General features: G+C 39.6%; 1 protein-coding gene across 1 annotated transcript in view; it reads left to right on the forward strand.

The window, feature by feature from the left end:
• The window catches only part of ccser1 (coiled-coil serine-rich protein 1), a 131,665-nt gene that overhangs the window by 57,715 nt on the left and 51,804 nt on the right, over positions 1 to 22,146 (forward strand). Inside the window, exons 9-10 of the mRNA XM_084946730.1 lie at positions 11,430 to 11,507; positions 16,210 to 16,290. Coding sequence (XP_084802856.1) covers positions 11,430 to 11,507; positions 16,210 to 16,290 — 159 coding nt within the window. The remainder of the gene's footprint in view (positions 1 to 11,429; positions 11,508 to 16,209; positions 16,291 to 22,146) is intronic.

The following is a 22,146-nucleotide window of genomic DNA, read 5'->3' on the forward strand; positions in this document are numbered from 1 at the left end:
TATTAATCTCTGTAGGGAGCATGTGCATCATTGCTCAAGTGGGTGCTTGTGTGTGAGCGGGATTTAAGTTTGCCATGGGAGATCTTTTGTCGAGCTTTCCCCCCGGATTTAGTTGGGTCACATCAGAGGTCTTGTTAGCCAGTTGGAGGAGGGAGGCGTAGTAGAGCCATCAGCTCTGTGGTTCTCATCTTTGATGTGTGTGTGTGTTTTTTTTAACTGCAACATAATGAAGTTCCCTTTACATACATGAATGTACACACTGGTAAAGGTCTTTTAAAATACAGTCTAGTGATATTTACCCACAAAATACTGACACACTGCCAACAAATACTGCGTTTGGTTATCACTAAGTGCACCTGTATGTGTGTACCACTTAATCTTAGGGCTGTATATAGACTTTGTGTTTGTATAGTTGTCACAGCGTGTTAGTGTTTCACAAAGAGTGGATGTTTGTGTGAGTGTATGCCCTCTTTATTGACCTACATGCTGTATCAGTGGCAGCTGGACGATAAGGAAAAATTAAAAATGTAGGATGGGACACAGCATGCTGACAGCAGCTCTGGCTGAAAAGTACAGATGGACAGACAGGGAACATGGACCGATTGAAAAGAAGGGATCAAATGGGGTAGAAAAAAGTAGGAAATGGTTTCAGTAAACTATCCAAAACAGACTTGGAGACAGGCAATTGACTATAATCAATAGATTATTTGACTGGACAGGGGGAACCTGAAATTTCTTTTTGGGGGTAATTTTATCTGATGTGACAGTGGATGTTGAGGAGGCAGAGAAGAAATGATATGGTATGACATGTCACAAATGTCACTGGATTGAATTGAACCGTGGACATTTGGATTATGTGACATGTACTTTAACCATCTGGCTTAGGCTTTCAATCCTAAAAGCTGTAATTTCCCGTCTGTGGAAAAAGGTTGGAGTGCTACTATGTACAGATCAATCAGAGTACTGTAGATTTGTGTTAGAATGTCTACGTTTGATTTTATCTCGACTTTGGAAGTGTGTATCGTGCCTCAGTTAAAAACAGAACATTTCCAGTTAATCCCAGTTTTTCATCAAGAGGAATAACACCCACTGGATATTTACACTTTTTTGGACCATTCTCTGCAAAACCAAGAGATTGTGTGGGAAGATCCCATTGGATCGGTAATAGACCAACAATTATAGCACATTCGAAGCCCCTTAAATCACCTTTCTTCCCCATTCTGATGCTGGGTTTGAAGTCCAGCATCTCTACATCCCTAAATGCACTAAGTTGCTGGCAGGTGATCGGCTGATTAGATAATTGCATTTATGAGCAGTTGAACAGGTGTACTTAATGAAGTGGCCATGAGCGTGTGTGTATAGATTGGGAGAGAGCCAAAGAGAGAGATGAAACACTCATTCAGCAGATCCTCTGTGCTTGTCATCAGGTGAGGAGAGTTTTCTTAAAGGAGGAAAGGGTCACGATCGATAGAGATAAAAACAAATCAGGGAGAAAGAAGCAAGAATTGCAGGAAATGAGTTTAACTTGAAGATGGGACAGAGGTAGATGACTGAGAGAAGTGTATATATAGGAGAGAGGTAGGTGGTAAAGGCTGAGCTTTTCACAGAGCTAGATGAATTGAAAACAACATAAATACAGAGAGGGTATATCGCCTGAGCAGAAGCTTCATATGAGGAAAAAGTTTCAGTGTTGAGAAGAGGACATTGTATACACTTCTACTTTGGGAGATGAGGGAGAAAAGCTGCTGGGAAAAGTGTGGGAGCTATAGCTGAAGTGTATCCATTCAAGAGCAAAGCATTCGGTTTGATGACATTAACTTGATAAGGAAAAGGGGAGGAAATAAACACCGGAGTGCAAGAGGTGGAGGCGAGACCAAGCGATGAACGAGAGATAGAGTTAAAGAAGCCGGTGTTTGAGAAATACTGCGTGAAGATGGAGGAAGAACAAGAGGGAGGGCTGAGAAGAAGAGAATTTGCCCTGGCACTCTAGAAAACGACTCGGCATGTGTAAAAATAATCTACGGTATCCACCTGAGAGGCTGCAGTGTCACAGTGCGACCTAGTTTAATTTAGACCCAATGCATATGACATGATTTTTACCAGATTTTGTCCCAGTTAAAGTATTCTACTGTATCTTAGAAGAAAGTAGCAGAAAAAAGAAATCACGCTAGAGTTGCCGCTAGAGGTGTACTCCACCAGTGTGTTCATTAAAGAAAAAAATGTCAAGGGCAGCAAGTTTTGCACCTGATGAAATGTTGTTTTGTGTACACTCACCTTTGCTTCAGCAGCACGGTGAACTTCTTTTTATAGTGGAACACTTATCATCATGTCAGATGCAGCGTAATTAGAAATTAATAATGCATAATTCTGATGACTGTGAATTTATAATTACCGACTTTTCCCCACAGTGATGCCCTAATCACTGCGAGAGGGTTAAAAGGATGCATGCTTTGAGGAAAGCACGGAGATATGCGGCTATGTGCGTTATACACACCTTTCTGACACAGACAACACGCAGCTATATCGAGATGCACAAAATGTCATTTCTTTAAGCTGCAGCACAGAACAGACTGCCACTCTCATCTCCCCGTTTCATCCTTTGTGTCGTTTTTGAATCTCTCTTTCCAGATAACCGTTTATCTCTGTTACACTGCGTGAGAAACTTCGCGTTTAGTAATTGTTGTGAGGCTCAGGCATCAAATTCCACTTTTTTTTTTTCTTCAAATTTTGCTCCTCTGCATCAGTGGTCCTGTGATATGAGTTCTCGGGTTAAAATCAAAACCGTTAATAGTGAAATTGTTACTCGCCTTTTTACATCTCAAATTATTCATTACGTTTTAGCTCAGTGCGGGGTGCTGTCAGAAAAAAAATACAAATTAGACCATTCTACTGTGTGCTATGATAAAGCCTGGAAAGTTTCCACCCTGCCCTTGGGCTACCTTAGAACTAGACAGCTGTGTTTCTGATTCCACGACACCTGCTGATAGGAGGAAACCATGGCTCATTATTTGTGATTTGCTAATAGGGTCAGAGAGCGAGAAGTGATATTTTAGAGACAGCTTTAAACCTCGGAAGTACAGATACTGTATATATTATATTATTTCTATCACCACAGCACTCAACTTTTGGACTTCACAGGAAAACATTTTAATGATTTGAAAATTTCCCTACAAGCCAAATGTTTTCTTTCAGCTTTAATGGATGTGGAGTTCTTACTTTACACAGATATGAACTCACTGGATGCTTTATTAGCCAAACCTTGCTAGTACAGCGTTGGACCCCCTTTTTGTCCTCAAAACTGACTTAATGATTTGTGGCACTGATTCAACAAGGTGCTCGAAACATTGCACAGAGATTCTGGTCCATATTGACACAATAGCATCAAACAGTTGCTTCATCCATGATGTGAATCTCCCCTTCTGGTACTCTGTTGGACTGACATCACAGTCATGTTCAAGACACCAGTTTGAGATGATCTGAGCTTTGAGACATGCTTAGCTATGGGGCTGGAATAAGCCATCGATACTGGGGAACAGTGTGATTGTAAAGGGGAGGATATGATCAGCAACAGTTCTCAGGTAGACTGGGACATTTAAACAGTCCTTGCTTGGTACTAAGAGGCCTAAAGTGTGCCAAGACAGTATCCCCTACACCATTACACCACCACGAGCCTGAACCGTTGATACAGGCAAGATGGATCCATCCTTTTCCATGTTGTTTTCTGCCAAATTCTGAGCCTACCATCTGAAAGTTGAAATAGAACTTGAGACTCATCAGACCAGGCAACATATTTCAAATCCTCTGTGGGCAGTTTTTGTGAGTCCGTGTAAATTAAAGCCTCAGTTTTCTATTCTTAGCTGACAGGAGGGACACATGGTGTGGTCTTCTACTGCTGTAGCCCATCTGCTACAAGACACAACATGATGTGCGTTTAGAGATGCTTTTCATACCTTGGTTTTAACAAGTCGTTAGTTGAGTCGCCTTCCTATTAGTGTGAAGCAGTTTGGCCATTCTTCCTGCCGTATGGCATCAAAATGTCTTTTTCCCCCAGAGAAAAGCTTCTTGCTGGATGGTCTTTTTTGGGCTATTTTCTGTAAACCCTAGAGATGATCGTGTGGAAAAATTCTCAGTGGAACAGCTGTTTCTGAATTACTTAGACGAGTCCATGCAAAATTCAAAGTTAAATCACCTTTCTTCTCTATTCTGATTGGTTCAGCTTGGTTTGAATATCAGCAGGTTGTCTTGATCTTGTCCCCATGCCTAAATGCATTAAGTTTCTACCACGTGTTTGGCTTGTTAAAGACAGCATTAACAAGCAGTCGATCCGGTGTAGTGAGTATATTTACAATCCCTGAACCATGTGCCGGTACTGGTCCATGAGTCGTTTGGTGCCGGGCTGCGAGAGTTGAGGCTCGCGTGTGAAATTTATGGGTTTCAGTGTTTTAAGGATTTTTTAGTGTTTTATCTATTAAAAAAAATATTTCCTAACTCTGATTCCCTGGGTCTTTTTTTGGTACCGGTACTGGTTTTATTTTGATGTATTCATCCACAACACCTTAAAGGCCGGTCCGTGAAAATATTGTCGGACATAAACCGGTCCATGGCGCAAAAAAGGTTGGGGACTGCTGTTTTAGACGTCTAGTAAGCACATTTTTTGTCTTTTTTCAGACTTGGATTTAGTTAACTTTTTTATGCTGCTATTTGTTGTGAAGCACTTTGTGATCCTTGTCTTAAAAGGTGCTATATAAATAAAATTTTACTTTACTTTACAGATATATCCATTGGTTTCTTTGTGTATGGGTGTGTCCAGAGCCACTTAAATCTATTTTAAAAGCTACTGACATTATGGTGACCTGCTATTGACAGTTAATTTAATTTGAAAAGACAGCTGACCGAGGTCAGAGTAACCTGTTATCCATTCTTGATAAGACTTGATAATGTGATGCAGATCACACATTTTGAATCACCTCTTCTCTGTTTTTGACTTAACCTCCTAGGACCTGGCGTCCACATATGTGAACATCACATTTTGGGTTATTTAGACCAAAATACTGAATTTTGCTCTACAACGGCCTGATATCCACTTACGATGACATTATACTGCTACTGTTCTATCAAAATTTTAAATGAATATCCTCATATGTGGCTCTCATTTTTCTCAGAAACAAAAATTAGGTAAAAAAAAAAATCTGGTAATTCTTTGTTTTTACATTCATCAGGTCCCAATGTGCCCAAATATCAAAGAGAAATTAAAAATGCATGCCGTGGAGGAGTTCGGGTCTTAGGAGGTTAAACGGAAAAGTTCACAACAAAATCAAATCTACATATTTTTCATCTAATCTGTAGGGCTGTTGATATAAGCTTTTTCTCTTGCCCTTTTCAATGTGCATAAATAAGCTATTAATATAGTTACCAAGGCAGACATAAAGTAGATAAACAGAGACAGCCAGCAGATAGAAATGAAGATAGATTCAGATACAGGGTGAATATTAAATACTTGAGGCAAGCAACTTTATGCTGGATCAGTTTGCACATTTGTCTTTGTGATATCTTTTTTGTTTTTTTGGTGACGAAATGAAAAGTGAGGTTGGACAAACTGTACTGGTCTCTCCAAGAAGCCATATGTGAGATGCCTGAATTATATTTGGTCTTGGTACACTGTGCCATATCATTTTTATAGACCGTTCATTTGTGTTGAGGAGTCCACATTGTGCTGCATGTCTTTGTCGCTTTTTTCTGGGGGGGTTTCCACACAGCGTAGCTAAGTACACAGTTTTTATGCAAATGATTTACCAACAGAAAGCATTCGATATGTGGACATAAATCATGGAGTCTTAAGCTGGCATTCAGTGTACTTAATTTCGTAATTTTTCAGCTGTGACCATATCAGACTCTCAAAACGTGATCAGAACTTCCACAGATGTACTTTTTAGTTAGAAACAAGGAGTCATTTGTGTAATTAAGATTTATTTTAAAAAACTTGCATGGATGTAATATGTATAAAGGAAAGAATTTTTCCTTTTTCATCCCGTTTAACCTTCAGGTTTAAAATGATAAAACCGAATGTTCAGTCCATCTCTCATGAGAAATCTCGTGTATCTCAGAGACTGCATCTCGGCTTATGAGTGATAGATTCACAATTTAGTTCATGTCTTTCTTTGTGATGACACATTAGGCTTTCTCCGTGCGTTACCTGCATCAAGAAGTCGGCTTCTGACTGACTGAGAGTCCATTTAAAGAATCCATTTAAAGCTAAAGGGTGGCTGAGCATTTGAAACAGCTGCCGAGAATACGGGAAGTGCCTCCCTGCGGGTTTAAGATTTATGGACGCTTCTGAAACGTTTAAGTCAAATCAGATTAGCTGTTATTGTTTTGTGTTTTGTTTTTGTCTGTACTAAAAGCAAAGTTTAATAAATTAGGGTTTCTGAGTCCCTTCCCAACATGTGTATGCTGCAGTGCTGCTAAAAGTAAAATTGTCCGGGAGACCCTCTAACTGTGGTGCGATTGTAAGACTCCAGGTGTGGTCAATTATTATTATTACATTTTACATTTTAGCTAGTTTAATTCTCCAACACTCATAGTTAAAGTGCAAGGTTAGGGTTAAATGCTGGATAAATTGGTATAAAGATAACACTGAGAAGGCATTTTGTCATGTTGTTCTTGCTTACACCCATATCATCAATATCAAGAAAACTCCAATTTGTTAAAGAAATTCCAGAAAATTGGATGTTGACTAATTGACAAACAACCAGCACATTTTCTCAATGATGTTTCCCAAAAAAAAATTTAAAAAGTTGAATCATTTCTCGTAACAAGAGGAATAAAATTCATCCCCATACCCTCTTCAACTGACTGCTGATTACATGCATAGAGAGCCTCAAACGCTTTACAAAATCACATCTCTTTGCAAAAGTGGATGCACTCCAATGATTTTGATCAGATTTAGCCCCACTGAGGCTGTTCTGTTCACATTAGAAATAAATTTGTATGCCCCACTTTTCTGCCATGGGTTCTCCATTCTATTCTGCCTTGAAAAATTGGTTTGAATGCCACCTGATGGGTGACTGAATGCACTTTATGGCGCTTCTTTCGGCGAGCAGAATAAAATTTCTCATTTTAGCTTTAAATGTGTTCATCGCATTGAGATCTTATTTGTATGCCCACTGCCCTGGCATTGCTTGGCTCTGCATGGGGCCATGGATAAAAATTGCATTGCACTGTAATTCCTCAGGGATTAATGCAATATTTCTGTTCAAGTAAAGCTGAGGTCTGCCTTCCAGTAGAAGTACAGAGAAGAATTGTGACAACTGTATAACTGTTCAAAAATGACCAAACCAAACTATAAAGGTAGTAGATACAAATTGGATGATTTGATCAACCAAACATATGGCCTGTGTATGAACTATGCTATGCCATCACCTTCACCACACCAAGACATAAAATGAAAATAGATTTTTTTTCTTTGTTTTACTATAAAGAAGTTTAAAAGGGGAATAAAGAAACAGGAAGATAATATTGCATAAACATATTTCACATGTTCAGCCAATAGCCATCCACTTATGTCCACAAATTATTGTAGACTAAATCATTTATTGCTGCATTTATAAGTGCACTATACACTTACCAGACATTTTATTAGGTACATTTTGCCAGTACTGGGTTGGACCCCTTTTGTCTTAAGAAATGTGTTCATTCTAGTGGCTTATAATCAACAATGTGATGAAAACATTCTTCAGAGATTTTGGTTCAGTAAAGTGTCCCTGGATTTAATCATAAGCCTGTTCTCATCAATAACTCCTTTCTTTTGTTTATACTCGCAAGGAGTTTTTTGTCCTGTAAAGAAGCCCATTAGGTCAATAAAGCATTGGATTTAGTCTCAACACTGACGTCAACACGACGATAGCATCGCACAGTTGCTGCAGATTTATCTGCTGCACATCTGCGATGCAAATTTCCTGTTCCACTTCATCCCTTGGATTGTATATTGAATTCAGATCTGGTGACTGTGCTGGCCATTTGAGTACGGACAAGACACATTAAATACATTTGAATATCAAACCATCTTTTCAGACTGTCATGTCTGTTGTTATACTCATTCATGGCCTAAACTGAAAAGGCAGATCTTCTTAGAGGAGCTCTCCACGAGCGTTTGACTTTAACGCTCTGGTCACCTCTTTGCGAGCAGAGTTCTATCTTTCGATAGAACGATCTTTTCAGCGGTTAAGATGCAATATTGTGAGAGTTTTGAAACAGATTATATTAAGCTGCTGTATTTCTTTATCACTCGTTTTATCTTTCTCTCACATACCCTCTCGCATGTCTTTCTTCAGTTTATACTCCTAAGGTGTTTTCTGGGTCGTAAACAAACCGACGAAGTCAATAAAGTGTCCCTGGATTTAGTCATTAGCCTGTTCTCAGCATTTCATATAACTACTCTTATACATGCAGTTTTAAAAGCTGCAGATAAGCCACGTAGAAATGCACACACAAGACAATGAGGGATACCAACTGTGCCGTTGTAGCCAGACAGCTCATTTAGTGCAGCCTTCAGTCCTGTTCGGGTGAGATTAATTTTAGAGGCTGACTAATGTAGTAATTGTCACAGCATGTTAGTGATTTTTCAGTCCCATCCAAATCTCATGTTAGTAATTTGTGTGTGTGTATGTGTGTTCTTTAGTAGGAAAATAATATCCTTATTATCTATAAATACTGTTATCTCCCCTGCAAAGGCAGGGAAACAGAGTGCATTCTGATTTAACACCACTGGGTTTTGTTTTTGTTAATTGTTTTTCTATTTCCTGGTGGAAAATGTATTCTTTTATAGGTTTTATTACCGTGGAAGCACTTAGTGAAGCTTTTAGTTATGTCCTCCTTGACCATTATCGTGTGCCAAGGTAAGGGCCCCTGCATACACTTCAACATCAATTAGACTTGCAAAATAAAGAAGCCGTTAAAAAATAAAAACCACCTTAAAAACTTTGCAGACAGTGTGAAACCTTCTCACCACCTCTGTAACTGTAAGCTTATCACGCAAAGATCAAACAACATCTGATTTCCCCCCACTTTGTTTAATTGCCAAAATTGGTGGGACTCAACCTCTCATGATTGGCCAAGTTTTTATAATTGAAGAAGCAAGAATGCTGTGAAATTTCTTTTCTTTTCTTTTTGTTTTGTTTTGTTCACCACAATTTCTGGCACTTTTCAATGGGAACACCTCAAGGGAACACTGTGAATGGTTACCTGAAAAGATTAACAGCATTTGGTACGATCCTTTTGTTTAAAGATTTATCACATTTCAATAGTTTTAGTTTTTTTTCCCTTTTACTATTATTTTCCTTTTATATTTTCTTTAATTTTGTTTTAGCAGCCTAGTCTTCTCCCTCTTTATGCCCTCACGTACATCCACTGACACATACATCACCCATCTACATACAACACCTCGCGTACATCATAATATCCTTAACTTTATTCACTGTGCAACAGCACAAATTGTGCTTAGTCTGGCACTTCTACCATTGTTAGTTCAGTTTTGTGTTATAGCCAATCAGAAAAACAGACTGGCTAAGATAACATGCCAGTTTTTTCTTTTCTGCACTACTGCAAGAATATTATCTGGATGTCGAAACAAAACATTACATAGTAAACTTTATATTAACATTAAATTATTTCCCTTTTTAAAGATATGGTGTTGAAAATTCATTTATATTACCCTGAACCACAAATGATTGCCAAAAAACCATAAACCATGAAGCCAAAACAATCAGATATTATATATACTTTAAAAAAACTTTACAGATAACACGGATACAGCACACTCATTCATTTATTTTTAAAATGTCTGTCAGCCAAAAATCCATCCATCCATCCATCCATCCAGCTTCCCCTTGATTAAGTCACAATTGTCTCAAAGGGTCAACCAAAGCTACTGAATGAATAAGTGTCAACATGTACAATACAAAACTTTGTACTCTACAGTGATCAGGCAGATTACAACCTCCTCATGGTTTACACGTAAAGGGTGAGAAAGTTGAATCTTTACAGTTTCACAATCGCTTCTCTCACACAGACTCAGACTTACAGAAATATTTTTTTTTCTAGCCCTCGATCCCCGGGGGTGTTCTGTACTGATTCACCGTACAGGTTCCATATTTACTTCTCTGAATTTTGAAGTGACTTGAAGAAAATTGTCAGGCTCGATGGGTCTTTTTTGCATCACAGAGGTCATTTAAAGGACGACGATGTAGCTATATGGTTCCCTGTGGTGTCCCTCTGACTCTGCGTGTCCTTTAGCTAGATGGCTCCCTGTGGTTTCAGACCATCATGCTCAGCCTCGGGGCCTCTCTGTCCTCTCCTCTATCAATGTCCCCCTTTTCTCACATTTCCCCCTCATTTTCCTCCTGTTATCTTGCCCCTCTTTTCCTCTTCTGCTTTTATGTCCTTGAAGAGGTAATGACAATCTGCCTGTCATTTTGCACTCTCTATCTTATTGCTCGTTTCCTCCCACTTCCTTATCCCCTTTCTCTTGTTCCCTCTCTCTTCACATTGCGTCGCTCTTTGTCCACATTTTAACTAACTGCCTGTTGCAGACTTAACTTGAATATTTTTAGCGAAGACTGTTGTGCCTGATATCTTATTTCTGACTTCCCCATGAGCCATCCTCTCAAAGCTCTCTGTTGACTGCAGGCAGGGTCTGAAGATGACTAGGCATTTGAAAACACTGAGCGTGAAAAGGAGGCGCCATGCTTACATTTTTGCTTTAAAAAAAAAAAGATTTCACGTCAACTAATTTTACGTGACAAAAACTGTTTTTATTTATTTATTTTTTTACTTTTGCACTGGATAAATGAGACTAACACTGTTAAATGAGGACAGCGGCACAATTATAACATAAATATCACCCAGATTTTAATGTAAGACACAACCACTTATAATTTCTTTTCTTTTGCCCTTAAGCATTTTGTAAATTGTTTTTAAAGGTGCCATAAGAATAAAGTTGTTTTTATTAGTTTAATTATTTTCTATGTCTTCTGGAGCTTCTCTTCATCTTCCCTGCAAAAAAAAAACCATCCCCTGACAACACAAGGTCAAATAAAAACTGCTGTGTGCTCTGGGGCGCTGCCACAGGACACAACGAGTTTATCGCTGTGATGTAGAGAGAAGAGGAGATCACAGTCGTGCAGAACGCACCGCATGACAACTTTATTACACAAACACAGGGCTCAGCAAGAATCGCAACACTCAACAGACTCATAAGTACACATGAAAGACCTGCAGATACACACAGAAACTCTCCGAGAATCACATACAAAGACAAACACACAGAAGCATCCCTGTAATGTACTTTTGGCTGCATGCATTGCTTTGGTGGCTTTATGGTCCCTTAGATAAAACTGTAATGTTAAACATGGTTTGTTGTTTCTTGTGTTCAGGATTCCAGCAGAGAGGAAGCCTTGCTGCAACAACTGAGAGAGAAAGATGAGCTGATTATGAAACTCCAGAGCGAACTGGTAAGATCTTAGTTCTAAAAGTAATTTAAAACATTATGTAGACTTTTGATGATAATGATGCCCGAGTTCCTTCTTTTGCAATGTGGCATGGGTTTTTTTTTCCTTTCTTTTTTGCACAAGAAAAAAGTAAAATAAAATGACAGTAAGTGACAGCTTCTGATGATGCCCTTAGTAAATATAAATGAATCCAGTGAGGTGAAATATTTATTTTTCCCTTCCAAAAAATACTCTAATGTCTTTGTAGGTGATAAGAGAAGCAACTCAAAGTTTGAGACATGGAAGGTTTGCTCATATATTGTGTTTTATCTCTATCACAGTGTCTTTTTCTTCATCTTTGTCTTTTGGAACTTTGATATGAATAATTAAAACAGCTTGAATGTGTTTGAATTATTTGTTTTAAGGATATAAATTAAAGACAAATTTTCTTTGAAGCACATTTTAAGGGTTCAAACTTTTAAAAGAAATGATAACTAAAAAAAAAAACGCATATGGATTTCAAAGGACTAGAAAGTGTAACTTTTGTTAAAATCGCTTTGTCAGTTTATCATCTTCTTAAGATCTTCTAGAAAAGATTGACCATAAAAGAGAGAGTACATTATGTGAGAATGGTTTTATAGTTGGCTTGAAGTCACAGCATCAACAGCAGAAAGCCTGTCTTCGTTAATGTAAACTGCTCGTTCACGCCAGCTTAATGTAATGACAAAAAATTATTGGGACTCCCGCCAAACGAGAGGTATAAGATGCGAAGCGACGACTTTTCCATTTTAAATGTGCTCACCATTTATTTGAAATATAGAGATGTAAATGCAAAATGTATCATCTTGACAGTGTTTTCCTTTTTTTTTTCCTTCTCGTCCTCTGGAGCGTGATTGTTGGATCATCTGCAGAAATGCCATTAAAATGTCTGCAATTTGTCACCTATTCTGTCGATGTAATGCAATGCAGACATTGTGCCAGGCTTTAGTAGAATAATGTGCCAATGTTGTAGCGGTATTGTAAGAGATGCCAGTCTAACCCAGACTTGAGTCTCATGTGGCATCTGTTTGTTTGATCATTCTCTGGAACATGCGTCTATTTTTCCCCCCCCCCAACTCTTTCTCTTTCACTCCCGTCCTTTCGCTTTCTGGCGTTCTATCAGCAGCACCTATCCCCCTCTCTTCTCTTTCTCACTGTGCTGTTTTCAGTGCTGTGCGCATCTAATGTCGAATTAATGTCAAAATTGAGCAATTTTCAGGCAGCCTGGCTGGCAGGCAGGCAGACAGGCAGTAGGCTACGTGTAACATCAATGTTCCTCTCTGAAATTTGTGTTGATGGGCAGTGTAACAGACTTAGCACTCACACATTAAAACACCTTTTTAAGCCTTTTCACATTGCAGCTTCTAAATAAAACACATTTATTCACAGGTCTCTCTTCTGTGCATGAGTGTTTCACACTCCCTCTCCCACACATTATTTTTGGACCTACCCTATTATTGAATGCCTTTGCACTGGGATCTACATCCTCCTTCATATCCCCCCCTCAGTCATGATAATGGGACAACTGACCTCAATAAATTAGAGTTTAACTGTTTGGTCAAATGTTTGCTGCTTACAAAAACATTTATATTACCAAAATGAGTCTGTTCCCCTACAGCTAAGATGTGTTATGATTAAATATTTAACATACTCATGCTCAGTATTTGAGTGGAAATGAAGGAAGAAGTAGATAAATAAAAAAAACCTTTTGGTAAATCTTGTACTCTAGATTGTTTGTAGGTTTAATTGTTCGTGATGTAGCAAAAGGGGGTCTGTTTTTTCATTCTGTGTGTTAGTTGTTCCACAGGTTGATATTGCCGATGTATCATGGCGTTGATATCCTCTTCTGTTTTGGCCATATGTAGTGCTGTGATTTATGGTTAAACATCTCCACTGTCAAAAGGGCCGTTGTTCCAGATATCTTCTGAGTCGTTCAGATGCAACTTTGCAGAACAATCCTTCCACACAAGTCATACGTCCAGTCTTTCTCAAATTGTGCTGACTAGTTTAAAAGTAGGGTGGAGCAGGAAATGGAGTAGAAGAAGACTTCACCACAAACAGAAGTAGAGTGAAAAACATCAAATATTAAAATAAACAGCATGGCAAAGTCAGTGGCTGCAGTGGACTTTTCAGCTCTTTGTCTAAAGCAAGAGCAGTCCACAAACCAGTTGTTTGTGACGTTGATCACTGGTAACAGCTACCACACGTAGACGACGGTCTCCAAAGCTGTGTATAGGCACAAACAGACACAAACACAATACCATAAATCCACCTTAAGATGTAACTCTTGGGTGTTTATTTTATTTTATTTTTTTAGCAGAGCAGGTCTGACCTTGGGGGTGGATGCACCGAGATGACCACTTGGGAAGATTGACAGCTGACTTGAATGTTTTCCACTTGTGAATAATCTTTCTAACTGTAGAATGATGGACTTTAAATTGTTTGGAAATGACCTTATAACTCTTCCTAGATTGATGGACAGTAACAATTGCCTCCTCCAAGATCACTGCTGATGTTTTTCCTTCTTGGCATCATGTTAAAGCACCTGAATGCTCCAAACCAGAAAACAGGCAAAACTGGTGCTTTTATAGAGGTGATGATCAGTTAATCAAGTGCCTTTGATTAGCAGCACCTGGGTGCTACTTACCCTCATAATTCCTTTTGAAGGAGTACATAGTTTTTCACAGGACTTTGCTTAATTTTCTGAATAAATAATCACACAGTGTAATATTCCACGTGCTTTTATTCATCTGAGGTTGTACTTACCTAATTTTAAGACCCGGCAAAGAAATTATCCTATGCTAACTTCACGATCTGCTACTGAAACACTCCCGCTGTGACTTAGAACTGTGCAAAAGTTTGAGGTCTCAACTTGGGTAAAGTTTTACTTGAGTTTTACTTATCATACTAACGGAAAAATAGAATATCACCTGACCTATTCATAAAACAGTCCAAGTCTTTATCTAATTTAATCACATTCCTCTTGTATTTACTTTACACCTGAATCTATAATTATGGTTCTTTTCTGCTTGTTTTTTTCTCTTTGTCCCTCTCTCTCTTTCCTTTGCTTCTACATGGGGACATTTTCCTGCTGGGATTATCAAAATTCTTCTCTTTCATTCTCATTTTATTCTCCTAGATCACACATGGTTCTATCACTCAGAGTTTAGGGTATGCAGTTGCTTTTGCATGCTTGAACACACACAGATGCTGATCACCACTGACAGTGTGTATTCATCTGCTTGGCACTTCTCACTGACAGAGATGTTTTGGCTCCCGCAACCAGCTGGATACGATTTCCAAACATATACAGCTTGTGTGATGTCACGAGAACAAGTCTGCGTGTTTGTTTGCATAATAATAATCTAACTCTAGGCCTCATCCGCACTGCATCCACAGCCTAGCCCTGTTTTATCTGCCCCATACGCCCTTGGGCATTGGCATTGCTTCACATTTATGAAGTTGTGCAGTTTGTGTGCGTGAACATTACAGAGGATCTGTACCTGTCTTTGTGTAAGAGAGTCTAAAAGGGAAACCTTTCCTGCTGCAGCTAAGTTAAAGTGCAGCATTTGAAGGAAAGGGCAGCTCATAGCCAAAGCTCTCCTCGCTCTGCCTCCGTCTGTAAATCTGCCAGTGAAAACCTATTAATTATCTCCTAGAAGGACCTGCTAGCTGGCTGGCCATCGCTAGCTGTCACTTTTTATGAGTTTTCTTCTCTCTCTGCTGGTGCATTTTGTTGAAGGACCGTGTTCCAACTGCAGCATTTAGCTGCAGAAAGCCTTCCTTTGCTTTTTATGCATTCGAAGGCATGATTAATGAAAACTGATTTTTAACTCAATCTGTCAGCTTACTTGTGCTCACTCTGAAGTAGACAGTATATATTTGAGTTAAGAACTATAACATAAATTCATTTTATTCTAGAGTACTTACCATAAACCCGTCCTTACGCCTAGTCCTAATTTGGTTGATGAATTTTAATCAAGGTTAATGAATTTCTCAATATTTCATAGCCACTGCACCTTTCAAACCGTTCTCTTCTGTAACCCATGAGCAGCGTAGGGCAGAGATGTCAGAATGATTAGTGACATCGTCATAAAGTGCTCCCGGTGGAAGTAGTGCTCAGCTCTTTTCATTCAGAGGACTCGCATCCTGCTTTTTTCAAAATAATCATACAGGGATTAACACTGGAGTTGCCGACAGCCTCCCGGTCAAGGTAAAAGTTCTGCATTTAAAGAAAAAGAGCCAAAGCTTTTCTCTCTATCCTTTGATTGTAAATCTGCCAGAGGAAACCTATTAATTATCCAGTAGAAGGACCTTTTTAGTGAGCTGGACAGTGCTACCTGTCAATTTTTATGAATTCTTCTCTGAGGGTACACTTTGTGGAAGGTCCATGCTCCAATATTTGGCTGGAGAAAAGTTTTCCTGCAATTCAGCCCATTTTTACGACCTCTTTGATTTCCAGAAAATGCAGCCAAAGGAAAGAAATGGTTAAGGCTGTTCAGAGATGCAGTTTTTCTTTTTCTTTTGATAGTTAACTAAGCATGCAAGCGTTGCGAGTGGAGGAAATGGCGTAAGTCTGCTGGGAGAGTACTTGTTCTCATTTATATATATTTGATGTTTCTCTCGCTTATTTTTTTTTGTGAAATTTTGGACATGGCTGATGGGTGTGTGTTTGTTTTCTGTGCAGGAGAGTGCCAAAGCTGCCCTGAAGATGAAAGACTGCCAAATGACTGACCGCACAACACAGACTGAACACATGGGGCCAGAGGTGAGTCACTCACAGACAGTAGGCACACTTTAGCTTTGTGAGGCTCAGACACACAAACAGGGCTTTGTACACTATCTTTTAAGACACCTGAGTCACAAAATTAGGCTCAGTTTTTAACTTTCCAGTGCAAACTCGTTCCTTCCCTATTTTTCTATCCTCATATGTATATCATTGCATTTTATGCTGCGTCACAGCAGCCGTCTCTCTGCCCCTCCTTTTCTTTTCCATCTCTTAAAAACCATCTTTTCATGTTGAACTAAATCTATAATCCATCTTACTTTTTTCTGAAGATATTTTCCTGCAGTGACAGTCATATTATAGTCCACTACCTGCTCCGCCCCTTCTTCCTCCAATTCCCACAGTGCTCAGAGTGCTGTGATGCATCCTACCTGCCTGCTGCCTAACGCCTTCAGCTGACATGGCCTCTTTGGCTTCACTAGGGGCTGACAGTATGGGAACATAGCAGACTTAATGGATGACTGTCTAAAAATGGCTGCCTGTGGAAACAGGAGCAGAGTTTTGGGGTCTGTTTCTTTGTCACTCTTTTCTTTCTTTTAAAACACTTTTTTCCCTCGTCTTCTTTGCTGCTCTCAAGGTTCCTTTATATCTTTAATCCTGCTGTGTATAAAGTTGGCAAGAAACACTGTTAAAGAGAGAAAGCTTTGCATTTGTGTGAGTGAGTAGGTGCACAGTATTCCCACCAACGCACTGACTTCCCAACACACACTGGCACAGGATAGTGTTTGAGAGCAAATCAAATACATTATTTGGACATTGTAACAGAAACAACAGTTTTGCATGAGCAGCAGTGTCCCTTCATCTCCACATATTCAGCAACAGAAAAAAATATCATGCAGAGCTATCAGTTTTAAAACAGTTGATTTTTATTAAGTTTTATTGTCACTTACTACACATGGCAGTCATAGAGATGAGAGCCTGAAGCAGAGACCTCAGAGAGTGGAATGTTAATTGAAAAATCTACTTTGTTAAATCAAGGCTAAAAATAATAAATAACACACAGTGGAGTGCAGACTCTTGAGTCACTTGCTGTAGCTATAAAGTCAACAAACACAGTTAAATCAACAGATATGGTTTTGCATCACTACCTAATATCAACCTAAGAAGCTTTGCATCAAAAGCCTGTCATGTTTACCCTGTACTCTTGAAGCCTCTGTAGAATATTACTATATTAAAGTAGTCAGATTTATGAAATTTATTTCGACTTTGTAACATCTTGGCATCGGCAGATCAAGAGCCTGTTTGTGCCCGGCTTGGACGATATATTTTTTGCCCGTTACAGTGGTCGCAGTGTCAGATTTTGTGATTATAGAATCACAAAATCTTGAATCTGTTGATAGAGATACTGCTCCTCACTCAGTCCTGCTTTCCCTCTTTCTTGACACTTATAATGTGATCAGGAAGGAGGCACTAGCTGGTGATTTGGGATAAGACTTTAAACAGATAGTGGCAACCAAGGCTTTATGTGTTTATCACACAGCTAAACGTGCTAGTTACAATAGCTGGTGAACCGTATACTAGAACTTCAAAGAAGCCACAGAGCTGCGTTTTTAAATTTTTTTTATGTCTTTGGTATACAACTTCACTTTTCTATGACATAAAATGGTTCATTGTCTTGCCTGATCCCCATTTTCCTGCCTAACCCAAATCAACACCCCGCACAGTTCAGACCGGGCTACCTGGTCAGATTATTGTGTTGATACAGTGTAGTCCAAAAACCTCCACAAAGCATTCATAATTTGTGCATCTGTGCTTTAACAATGTCATTACTCAAATTAGAGATTGAACACACATGCCTACTTTTTATGCCAGCTGAGTAAAGTAATCAGGTAATTGGATACGCCTTTAATCAAAATAACTGGTGAGAACCTTGATATTTACTTTACCTGACTGGAAATCGAGCTGTTTTGGGCTATGAACATGTAGTGCTAGTAGATGTTTCTGTTGTCGGGAGAATGGAAAGTAAATGTGAAACAGACAAGACAAATATGCCTTTTTTCACACAGGGTTTTGAAAGGTCTGTCACACACATTAGCTATCGAAAATAGCACAGATCTACAGTAGCTGCAGTGCACTTCTGACCAGGTCCACACGGGCAGGCTTGAGAGAAGAAAAATTCTGTGAATCTTGACACCAAAATTGCAGTGTAGTGCAGGATTGCTAGTGACACTCCCCCTACTTTGTTTCTCTGTGATGCACAGTGAGTCACCAAAACAGGTGCAGGCAAGGCAGGGACCTTGCTGTGCCTCAGAAAAATGCTACTTTACTGCTACATATGTATGATGATACAATCCTGAAGCCTATAATTTTACCATACCTGCAATCATTCTCCCTATCAGCTGTTTGTTGTATACATCTGTTGGTTACTTCACTTCAATTTTTTTTTTTACACACACTGACACTGTTTGTTGGCTTCATTTGCAATTACTGGCTAATGGACTTCTCAAAACGTAGTCTGAAGTAGCTATGTGCAGTTTTTTGGTGCTCAAGGCTAAAGTAAATAAAGGTGTGGCGCTCTGTTTGCAGTTGTATTGGTGTGCAAATTTGTATGCATGCCCATGTGTCTGCCTATGCAAGTGTGTATGTGTGTATGGTTGTTTTGCGAAGTAGCCATTAGTCCTGGCCTTGGACAGCGGTGTCAATAAAATGCTGTTGAAAGTGTCAGAGTAACTTCAGTAAAATAGGTTGCGTTATGCCTCATACAGTATAATTCACTCATTAATGCTGCTGTTTGTGTGTTTTATGTGTTGTCAGTATCAGTATGGCCATGCCATTAACGGGACATGACTTTAGTTGAATTATTACTCATTGTTTGTCCTGACGAAGGGACTGCATATTGAGCAGCTACTGTTGTTTGATACCCTAAGTTCTAATATTTTTTTCCTCCCTGACTTTCTGATTGCTTTTAATTCTTTTCATTAAAACTAATTTCAGACAATCACTTTGATTTGCCTCACCAGGACCACCAGGTAGTGAAAAATATGTTCGGCTTTTGTTCCTGCGATGTAGTGCATATAAAGAGAGATTCAAGCTCTAAAGATTCACTCAGTTATATCCACTCTCTGAGGTGAAGTGGTTTGATTAATTGGTGGGTAATCATTTTAATTCAAGAAGTGCCACTAATTGTCTCATCTGCTCCGCAGGTGGAAAACAGTGATGTTAGCATGCTGTATTGGTCTGTTTAACAGCAGTAGGACAAAGGTCTTATGGGCGTTGAACGTGCTCATTGAAGTATCGAAGGTACTTTGGAGGTATGCAGTTTTCCAAAAAACTCTTTTACCACGCTGTAAAGGAAGGAATATAGGCGTGGATCATATAACGATCTCTTCATCTTAATAGAGTCCATCCAGCTTTAAGAAGTCTGGCCAGTACTCCAGAGTATGGCTTTGGTGTCTATTATAAGAATATTACCTGGCTATACAGCCTTCCATATGTTCAAGCCCCTCGAGAAGATGGTCCCTTAATTAGAGGAGCAGCTGGTTGCCCGCTAGCAAGCTAGGCTAGCAATGCAGGTGACTTAACTCAGCAGTAGATTTCAGCATGTGTGGCCTGATTTTATGCCATGCTCCACCCCCCACCCCACCATGTGTGCATAAAGGCGAGGGGAAGAGTAACAGAGTTTTTTTGCTACAGCATGGAGCAAGCCTATATAGGTTAGCTACCCCAGTGCATCAAGGACAGTCTGCTAGCAACAGAAAGTGTGTCTACAAGTGGGGCAGCTATTTCTACTGCCTCTACCACTTTCGCGGGGTCGACCATCTCACTCTCTCCATTTCTCTCTCTCTACCTCACGCTCCCTATTTTCTGGAACGTCCTCTTGCTTTTCCTCACTTGGTTTTCGTCCTTTCTTTCTTCCATCCTGCTTTTGATCGCTGACCCCCCGAAAGCGCAGAAGTTAGCTTTCAGAAGCTCTCCTCTCCGAGCTCAGGAAACTCATGTGGGATTGTCCTGCCCTGGTTTCCCTGCCTCTGACACTCTGTCCCAGGGACAACTCCTGGCCCCGTACTCAACAGATCTACAACTTCAGGCTGACATTTCACATTATACCACTTGTATTCTACTTTTCTGACCTTCTACTAAGGTCAGAAAGAGAAGAGCTACTTGAATTTCACGTGCGTATGCCTCACTTCTCACTGACAAGTACAGGGTGTCCTTTCAGGTGATTGATTGCATAAATTTTGAGTCCAATTAGATTAAAGATACTCATCTTGTTACTTTCCTACCGTTGTAGCTGGAAAAACGAGCAAAGTTAAGCAAATTTAATATGCTGTAATAATATTTTTTTTAAAAACAAGACCCTTAATCAAGCACATTTTAGTCCAGTGACCTTTTTCAGCTGATTTAAGCTTTGGTGTGACGAAAGATTGCCAGAATAAATTGGTAAGAATAATGGGAAAACTGAGACCTCGGTAAAAGAGTGCAATAAAAATGTGAATTTGATGTGTAACTAATGAAATAAAAATCTGTCTGCATATATGATATGTTTATTCATTAAGTGGCTATGGTCCAGTTGCCTTTTTTGTATTGCAATCTGTGTGATTTTTGATTCTGTGTACTAAAACAGATTTAGACATGTGTCATATAGTTGGTATTCTGGATCCTTATCACAAGAGCTATGAAAGAAAGTCTCACAACCCAGCAGCCAACTTGGAATGAATCGAGACAGTTACTTTGAAGCCTCTATCTATCTACAGTAAAGCGCCATAACTTTATTTACAGTGGTAACTAGAACACATATGGAATCAGCATTCAAATCCAGCACGCACCATTTAAAAACTCTGGTGACTGTTTTCCCCATCATGTAAACAGATTCAGTAACAGCTTAGTTCAAACAGTGTCTCTGATTGTCTCACAAGAGCTTCGAAACAAGGCCGTGCTGTGGATACAGTGAGACTCTTCTTCTTCTTCTTCTTCTTCTTCTTCTTCTTTTGGATGCTCGCTTTAGGGTTTGCCACAGCAGATCATCTGCCTCCATCTCACCCTATCCCTAGCATCCTCTTCTGTTACGCCACCCCTCTGTGTGTCCTCCTTCACTACATCCATAAACCTCTGAGGTCTTCCTCTTTTCCTCCTGCCTGGCAGCTCTAGCCGACCCAGCCACAGGGTAGGCCATGAGCCAGTGTACTCCGAGTGCTGCCCCAAGCAGGGATAAAACAGGGGGATTGGGTCAGGAAGAGCACCCGGGGCGAAATTGTGGCCGAATCAAACATGCGGATACAGTAAATTTTAAAAAGTTAAAATGCACCGGCACTGCTTTTTCAATATGGACATACACTTTTGCTGACAAAGCGGAAACGGTCATCACTGTCTACTGTGTGAATGTGTCACCACAGCATGATTGATTACGGTGTTTTAGTTTTAGATGTTGATTGGCTTTAGCATTTCAGAATTCCCCCATTGATTTCTATGTATCCTTAAGCTGACAAGTAGCATCCTGGCTTTAGTCGAACACAAACTGGAAAGTGTCAACTGACCCCATTTTTTCTATTGTACACTTAGAGATTTCTCTTTCTGTGATTGTGCCAATGTTGAGTTGGCAGGTAAGGTGAAAGGGAAACTGAGAAAGAATACAAAAAAGAAGGCGCCTGGAGAAAAAGGCGAGGAGCTATTTTATGTCCGCGGAGACTCTTAAGAGCTGGAGATGTGGTGGCTGTTTGAAAGTTTCTTAGAGCGGGTTCAGTCGATTGAGATTGCTTTCTTTCACCAAGCTAATTTCATGGGCATTCTTAAAAGGAACGTTTTATGGATGGGATCAAAAGCTCTTGATAGTTAGCTCACTCTTTCCTGTTCCCTTTCTTACTTTGTCCCCCTCACTCCTTTACTCCGTCGTATTGTATT

This window comes from Perissodus microlepis, chromosome 12, assembly GCF_051167445.1.
Source record: "Perissodus microlepis isolate ML-2025 ecotype Zambia chromosome 12, ASM5116744v1, whole genome shotgun sequence".
Classification (NCBI taxonomy): Eukaryota; Metazoa; Chordata; class Actinopteri; order Cichliformes; family Cichlidae; genus Perissodus; species Perissodus microlepis.